Raw genomic sequence first — 9,681 nt, forward strand, 5'->3', positions numbered from 1 at the left:
TTTGTACTTATCGGCCTAATAATTTAAAGAATTATATATCAGAAAATCATTTCTTAAGCGGCACCCTCATCAAATGAGTGGAAATGCTTTAAATTGAATGAATTCTTAACTTGTTTACTTTTTTTTCTACTTCTCTCCGCTTCGTTAGTACCCAATTTCCGGTGGCGATGATACACAGTGATTAAGAGAAAACACAAACGACTCAACGTTAAAATGCAACACACACAGAAACGAACAATAATATAACAATGGCCATCTTCCTGACTTGGTACAGGACACTTTTAAAGGGGAATACAAGTGGTGGGTTGAACCTGGTTTTGTGGCATGCCAACCTCGCACTTTAATGGCAAAGTTAAATATAAAATTGAAATGACAACATAATATTACAGGACTACAATACAAATAAATAGGAGAACATATTAGACAAAGAAAAACATGATTAATACATAACAAAAAGCATCAGGTTTAGAATTCGATACGCCAAAAACGCGCCTTGTCCACACAAGACTCACCAGTGACGCCCAGATATAAAAGATCGAAAGTGAAAAAAGTACAAAGTTGTACAGCACTGAAGATCAAAAGTTGAAAAGGTTTCGCCAAATACGGCATTGTTTTTATGCCCGGGATAAGAACATTCTTATTATATAGAACAATTCATGCTATTGCAAACAGTAAATTTTATCAAATGAATACGAAAGAGATATACATAAAGAAACTGAAGCATTAACCAATTACAGAAAACTAAACCCGAATACATAACGCCCAGATATAAAAGACCGAAAGTGAAAAAGGTACAAAGTTGTACAGCACTGAAGATCAAAAGTTCAAAAGGTTTTGCCAAATACGGCATTGTTTTTTATGCCCGGGATAAGAACATCCTTATTATATAGAATAATTCATGCTATTGCAAAAATCAAATTTTAACAAATGAATATGAAAGAGATATACATAATGAAATATACCTGTTTAAAAGGGTCAAATAAAGTACAAAAATGTATAAAGCATATAAAATTTACCTGATATCATTATCACTAGTACATTGTATCATTTAAAATCAGAAAACATATTAAAAACTAGATGTGTCAAAGCGACACGAATGGCCCCGTCCCAAAAGGTTGAAAAAATCTGCAATTTCAATAAAAACACATGTTGACACAAACATGATCGTAGTCTCACATATCAAAAATCAGCTCAAAATCTGGAGGCGTATAGAAAAAGTAATCCGTATAACTGTGATTTTCAATAATTTATCAAAGACCAAAGCCTGTAATTTCAGCAAAAAATTAGCAGAGCTGAACTAAACTTTAACTAGATCTGTTACTTATCATGGTTAACTCACATACCAAAAATTAGCCCAATATCTGAAGGCGTTGGGAAAAAAAGTCCGTAAAACTGTGATTTTGAACAATTTCTGAAAGTCCAAAGCCTGTTTTTTCGGCAAAAATTAGTGGAGCAGAACGAAACTTAAACTTGATCTGTAACTCATCATGGTTAACTCACATACCAATAATCAGCATAATATCTGAAGGGGTATGACCAAATTACGGAATTACTGAATTTCGGAATTACTGAATTTCGGGATTTCGGAATTTCGGTCAAGGGTAATACTATATGGGTCCGACACCTTCGTTGCGGGGTCATAAAAAAAACGTTGACGGCATCAATCCTTATGATCTCATTCATTTCTTACAAATTTGATATTTATCTACCACAATCAGGTTTAAACTCAGGCAAAAATATAAATTAAACGAATTACAATGGTCCTATTTAACTGCAAAATAAGTCAAAATAAACATGTTTTCGTTATTAAGTGTAATATATATATATATACATAAACATACTATAAACATGATTAATCTGCCCCAAAGCATTGTTTTCAAATTATATTTTCTCAATTTTATTTGTTTTCCTCAGTAAATTACTTTTATTTCACTTTATATCAGAGCACAAGTAACAAAGGTAGAGCCCTAAAAACCATCTAAATCAATCTACGACTCCAACAAATCCTTGTTATGACAGTTTGGTCAAAAATATTAATATTTCTGAAAGTTATTCATGTCAACCCATGTCAACCATATTGCTATTTTTTTCATTTTTCTAAAGAAAGTTTTTAAACTAAAACAACCATAAAATGGACAAATTGAATGGTCTTTTAAGACTCTAAATGATAATCATGTCAATCTATTTTCAGTGTTATTGATGTCTGATTATAGTATATACAAATTGAAATTCAATTAACCCATATTTTTCTAATTTAGCGGGGTCCATATTGCTCATTCTTTATGTTCTTTCTTGTTTTCTGTATACTATTGTTTTTCTTTGTGATGGTTTTTTTTTTCTTCATAAAGAAACGCCAGTTAGTTTTCGATTTAAATCCATAATTGCCCTGAATTCTATTTACTAGGGAAGTGCAAATAAGAAAATATGCAAAATAATACGTATTCAGGAGGTCTATATATTAAATATCATAAAACAAATATTGTATCTGTATAACCCGATACACCAATATTATTCTAGGAGCTCTGCTCTTTTGTTCTCCTTTATTACAAAGGAGTAGGGGCAATAAGGCCCTTATTTGGCTAAAAATTTACTGCAAATTTAAAAGTTATCATACATATTCTTAAATTACTAAAAACTTGACTATGGTATAAGGTACTAAGAAAAACAAAACAAATTTAAATTATTTTGTTGTTTCTCGGCTGTGCAGGATGTTTTCAGAACGGAATTAATAATAGAAAACTGCATAAATTCTGTATTTTTTATTGTTTTTGTGAAAACAGCACATATTATGACAAAATTGTGACGTTATCAGATAAAAATCTTTATGTTTTTCATTTATATTTCTTGACCCTATGCATTTCTTTACATTATGTGCCAATTTGAAATGGCTATAAAACATTCTATTTTCTTGGGCCAAAACTAGGCCTTAATGCCCCTACTCGTTTTTATAGTGGTTGAGATAACAAAAATACAGACATAAGAGTCTAAAATGTCAAAAATAGATGTACAAAAGACAATTTGGTGTTATAATCCTAATCACTATAAAAACAATTAAATATGAAACAAAGATGCTACGAAAAGGCATATAGATAAAGCACATAAGCAAAACTAAAAGACAGCTATAAAAAAATACAATAACTCAATGATTGGATGCATAAGTACAGAGCCATGTCCTATCTATCAAAGGGACCAAAAATATACATATAGACAAAGCACATTGGCAAAAATAAAAGACAAGAATATAAAAAAGTATCATAAAACACAGCGACGGGATGTTTAAATACAGAGTCACCAAAACAGACTTAACCGTAAAGGTAATATTAAGGTAGCACAATAAAAAGATTTTATAACTCCAACTCCCAAGTTTTAAAATGCTGTTACTTTCTTAATAATGCTTGAAAATTTATAAAATTGGTAGTTTTGGATAGCTAACAGATTACTCTTTCAAATTAATGCAATGTTAGTATGATGCAACAATTATGTAACCAATTATAATGTTAACTGTGTCTAAAATATTTTTCACCAAATTTTCTCTCAAATGAAATTAGCTTCTGCATAGGTACCCCTAGAGGGTTGATTTTATTATATAATTATTCTATGGCCAGTATCTGCAAAAGAGTGTCTCAGGTTTCAGATATAATGTATCGAACAACTTTTACACCTAATTAATCATTATCTTCTTTTATGTGGTCACGATGTTTACACTAACAACAGATTTATGGGAGCATGGAATAACATAGAGACAACTGAGACACCCTTTTAAAGCCCATGATGTGTTGATTAAGATTTCGTTAAAATTTTCTTTATAGTTGAAGAATTTGAAAAGCTAAATTCATTCAAGTGATTTTACTCAGATGTTGCCACTAATTACATAATAATTGATTACAAAATAATTGCATAATAAAAATATTGCATTCATTTCAAAGATTAATCTTTTGTCTATCTCTATAAACATCTTTTATTATTTTCTATGCATACATAAGAAAGTTACAGCATTTCAAAGGTTAGTGATTGGAAGTAAAAAAATCTTTGTATTGTGCTACCTTAATAAAGACAAATGAAAGAATACTATAACACATTATTGTTATAATAAACAACGTCAGTACCCAGAATCTATACTCCAATACCAATGTGTGATTGGTTTGATCTCTATTCTTCTTGGGTCAAACTTCAATAATGCTGTCAAATGTTCTTGCTTTTCTCTGATATTACTATATAGGTATGTGCAGCCTTTTTAATTGTAGAGAAAATCTTGGCACATTGTGCGCTCTCCAGTTAGTGAGTATTTAGATTTAATTATATGATAGTCTGTTTGCAAAAAATTTTGAATTGTCTTTAGTGCATTTTTGTCAAAACCAACAATGTTCAACATCCTTGGATCACACGGGTCTGCTATACTGAACTCGTTTTGGGACATCCCAACCACAACCACACGTACATCTTCATTATCTGTAATTATTCTATAACCTTTTAAAGCTTCGACAAAATGAATGTTTCCACTAAATGATTCAGAACCAGTAAAGACTACAAAAGCATCGAACTTCGTTTTGGTTTCAACAGCCCATTTAATTGGCAAGGTACAGTCAATACCACCACCAAATGGCAAACAAAACATTTTAATTGCTTCCAACAGGCTTGTATTCTGATCCATAGGCAAACACATTATTTTATCTGCGAAAGCGACAACTCGATAATCCGTTTCAATTCTTGCTATCGATAAAGCCACTGCAGCTGCTACATCTCGATCTTCCACGCATGTTCCGACACTTGGACATCGCATAGCCTTACCATGTTCTACTGCTATACATATTTTCTTGTGTGTCGGTTGCACAAAGCCAAATTTTTGAAAAAAGGCGTTTTCTAATGAATCTCCTATGTTTTTATTGACTGGCCAAGTGAGATGTCCCTTATCTCCCTGACCACCCATATATTGGCACCACGCAACAAACAGTGTTAACGGATGGATTCTTGGATCTTTGTTTATATTGTCAAGTTTTTTAATTACAATATCTTCCCCAAGCGATTGACCTTCAAGTAAAAGGAGATTTGACATTTTTCCTAAATTGCGCAACATTGCAGTTGCAGGCATCACGCGAAGTAAACACTCCCAAATTTCTTTACTGCCAAGAAGTTTATTATTTATATGTTCTTTGACTAACTCATGTTTGATTATCAAAGTTTTTAGTTCATTCATATCTATCGTAGATGCGTTGCCTGTTTTTTCAATGGCAACGAGAAACTCCTTGATCTCAACAGTAATAGGACTTGTATCATATTTAGCTAATCGCATTGCCTTTACTAAACCGAAATTTATATAATTTAGGATAAGTTCAATATGACGATTTTTTGGTTTAATATGTGCTAGTCTAAGTAAATCACGATGGCTCCATCCATGTTTTGCCTTATACTTTGTAATCAAATATACCAGCTGTTTTGGGTTGTTCTCAAAACTGTTATACCAGTTTGAAATACCTGATCGCATTGACCTTCCCCATCCAGATCCTAATCCTCCGCGGGTATTTCCAACAAATTCAAACAAATGTGTTGGTATTCTGCATACATCTAGGAGAGTACTATATGCCTGAGATTTCGTTGCCGAATCATTACACTTTGCGCATATAAACAGTGAACTTAATAATAGGCTTTGCTTCATTGTCCTACCGTTCACACTTAAATCTACTATCAGCTTTAATACTTCTGGTCCTGCACCTCTAGCAAGCAGTCTAAAAGTATATACATTGGTCATTAAAATATTATATGTGCATTATGAATGAATCTTTATTTCCTCCAAGTATATGAAGATTTTGCAGACAAAAAGAAACAAGTAGTTATTTACACAATAAACAAAATTATCAATACTGCTGCTCAATTTTGCTATTCTTCAATATTTCTCTTTTATATATCATAGTTTTTAAAAAGGGAAAATGGTTCAAGTAAGTGTATAGTACATAACATCTCTACCATATGCATGAGTATATACTTATAGTTCCAAATACTTTAGACAAACAGTGACGTGTGTTGTTTGTATGACGCAAATGATATACCCGCCTCACCAAAAGAAATTAAACATTTATCTATGTATCATAGCATAAGAGTTTAGGTGAACTATTATTATTCTCCGTTGTATTTTAGTCACCCTAAAAGCTGTTGGGTTGACATATTGTTAATATACGTTTCTTTCAAAAGACCAATTGTATTTGTTCTGATTATGAGTATCTGTCCATTTTTCTGTGGAGAGACCTTTTGATTTTGTTCTGATAATAAGGTGTTCTCTTCTTTTTTGACTCTATCGCAACCAAAAAAGCTCAGGACACATTTATTTTATTATGTTGCTCGTTATATAACTTCGAATCAGGATTAGGATGATAATATGGATTGAAGCTATTCGAACACTCAATATGATATAAAAAATATGCATTTATTGATTGTAATTTATAAGCAATAGAGACCTAGGGTCGTTGATTATGGGATCATTGGTCCAAAACAAGTTAGGTTAAGTTCATAGGTCAAGATCAAATTCTTAACTTTGATTTTGGCTGATTTTTACTTTTTTCAAAAACTGTAGAAGTGATATAGATACAATGGATAAGCGTTGATTCTTGAAAAAGAAACCATGAGCCCGCAGGGCGAATGGTTTGTTTTTCATGAATCAACGCTTATCCATTGTATCTTTAACTTAAACTATTGTGATAATATCTATTCAAAATTAAAGCCTATTCTTAATTAGAAGGTATTGTAAGTGAGTTTAAATAACCATGTTATCGTGACAAACGATGCATAACATTAAATTATATATAACAATTAAATGATTTAAACAATACAAATACATGTTGAACACACCACGTCTGCCCTTATATCTATCTATATCTATCTGAACATTTTTGACAAAATGAGACATATTCTATCTTTTTTCTAATAAGCTTGAGAATGAAAATGGAGAATATGTCAAAGCCGGGGACAACAACTTGACAAAAAACATATATATAGCATATATTTTAAAGCATGTGTCTGAAATTTCTAACAAGAAGTCTTATTCTAGGCATATCACGATTTTCTAGCATAGGAATTTGCGAAAAAACAGATGAAATCATACTAATAATAGTGGTTTATAAAACAAAAATGAACACCTAGAATGTTAACATTTTCATTTCAAACATGTGGAATAGCTAACAATGATCCGATTATAAACGAAGAAACTCGCTTTTATTAAACAAAATATCCATAATACCTTAAAAAACAAGAAACAAAACAGGCAAACTAGAGAATAGAGGCAACAAAAAAATATATACCAGGATTCGAACCTAAACCGCCAAGTTCTAACTCATTAACTATAACCATGAAACCTCGCGGCTACCAACCCATATACTACGAGTGCCTATTATTGTATATATAAAGGTACAATCCATTTGTGTCCGTTGTACCGATGTATATCAAATATTCATTTATATATGTTCCGGACCATATGAGTATTTGGACCATACGCGTATGGTCATGACCATTTGGGTATATACTCATATGGTCCGACCATACGCGTATGGTCGGACCATACGCGTATGGTCGGGGTAATTAACACTCTGTTACAGTTTACTTTTATTACTTCTAAACTCTTCATAGCGTATGACCGTTCATTCAAAAGACGCTATCATATAGGTTATTTTATCATTATATTATAATAAAAAGATAAGCTAAATAAAAATAAGAAGTTGCACATAGTTAATTTTACTTAATTGTTTAATTTAAAGTTAACATATTTTATACCGATGGTCATTACCGATTTGTTATTACGAGTAAATGGCAATAAGAAGTCACTGAAAAGTAGCATACTATTAGTTAATTTAAGTTGTGTTGTGAAGATGGTGTATTGCAGTCATTTTACGATATTTGAGATGTAGAGCTTCTTAAAAACACCGTAGACATCAGAATGACCTCGGTATCACTGTACGCAGCTGCGAAAAAGGCTTGTTTTTCACTCGCAAACAAAATGTGTAAATGAAAAAGATCGTTCACAAATTTCTTGCAAATTCAAAAAAGCTATGATACCGCGTGGAAGTGAATGTCATCCAAGCCTACATGCACGAATGTATCAAGCGATGAAAACTAACTATGGCGTTAATATTAAATTTTTACGTAGTTTTTTTTTATTATAAAATTAAAAAATTGTCATGTTTTAAACCATCACTGTTTTTTTAGATAAAGTTTTTGCATTATTGAAACGTTTATAATGCAATTTGAAAAAATATATATACCTATATGGTCCAAATACTCATATGGTCCGGCCCGTTAATAACAAAACGAGTATTATACTCATATGGTCCGACCATACGCGTACGGTCGGACCATACGCGTATGGTCGGACCATATGAGTATACGCATATGGTCATGACCATACGCGTATGGTCCAAATACTCATATGGTCCGGAACATATATAATATATATATTTATTTATATATACATCTGAGTCAGTGACAACTCTACAACAGATGTATCCATCGGATCGCCATCAATGATGGTGATACATGGCTGTGTTCATAATGTATATACAACTCGTCTAAACATCAACCCAACAATGTTAGATCTGTAAATTTGCTTTCGCAAATTTTTTGTTCTTTCCTCGCCGGGATTCGCACCCATGCTACTTTGATATCGTGACACCAAATCGCCTGCACTGCAGCCGTCCCGCTAGACCACACGACCACCTGGGCTCTACAAAATATAGAGCTTTCGCTGGCCATGTGTTACCTTTCCACGTCAGTTTAAATCGATTAAAACTGACGTGGAAAGGTAACACACTTTCTTTTGGAATTTAGTTCAAACGGGGTTTCCCAAGGGGTGATAGAACGTTATACTTGATTCTATTTTTTAATTTTGAACTACGTTTTATTAATTTTTTGTATAGTACATATAGTCTTCGTTAATTTATGAAAAAAAATAAGAAAATAATTAAAACGACGATCAACGGCATTATGAGATCGTTGAAAGAAGGCCAATTTGACATTTTTAATAATTTGTTTCCCTTTTGATAATAAAATCCATGCTTAACAAATCGAAATAAATCTATTTCAGACCCTAATGGCAAGTAGGAAACTAAAAAAAGGATAAACTTCCAAATTGGCGCCAAAAAAAAAATCCGCGAAATTACCGCAATTTCAGAATGGCGGGTTTTAATATCAGTTCCATTGTTGTCTAAAGAAAGTAGCAACAACGGTCGTTTCTAAGGGCTTCCTTTCCGACTGTTATACATCGCTGATCATGTGTCTTCATTCATCGCATGCACACACATATATTGCTGTTGCTATAAGTACTTTACCAAACGTTAATCGAACAATTTCAAAAATACATCAATATTGGAGCAGATTTCAGAAAGAAGGTTAACGTAAGGGAACCCAAATACACCTTATAGCTAATCCCGGCTGACCCTGCCGCTTGAACTTTTGACGTCAACAACAATCACTTTTCCATTATGGCGTCAGATATTTTGTTTTATGACGTCAACATTTTACGGGAACCTGTGTGAAATCCAGCAATGGCGGATAAATAGCGATAAGGTGTATTGCACCGAGTACCCAAATTGCACCTATAGACGTATTTACACTTGTATGCAAATTTTTCCGCCATTACATAACATCACACAGGTTCCCGTAAACTTTGACTTCATAATTCAAAATATTTGACGTCATAAC

At 32.5% G+C, this 9,681-nt stretch overlaps 1 protein-coding gene across 1 annotated transcript; it reads right to left on the reverse strand.

The window, feature by feature from the left end:
- Positions 1-4,234: 4,234 nt before the first annotated feature.
- LOC134684312 (RNA-binding protein RO60-like) lies at positions 4,235-5,746 on the reverse strand. Its single transcript, XM_063543599.1, has one exon. The coding sequence runs from the start codon at positions 5,744-5,746 to the stop codon at positions 4,235-4,237; it is 1,512 nt and encodes a 503-aa protein (XP_063399669.1).
- Positions 5,747-9,681: the final 3,935 nt, after the last annotated feature.

The sequence above is a fragment of the Mytilus trossulus genome, chromosome 9 (assembly GCF_036588685.1).
Source record: "Mytilus trossulus isolate FHL-02 chromosome 9, PNRI_Mtr1.1.1.hap1, whole genome shotgun sequence".
NCBI lineage: Eukaryota > Metazoa > Mollusca > Bivalvia > Mytilida > Mytilidae > Mytilus > Mytilus trossulus.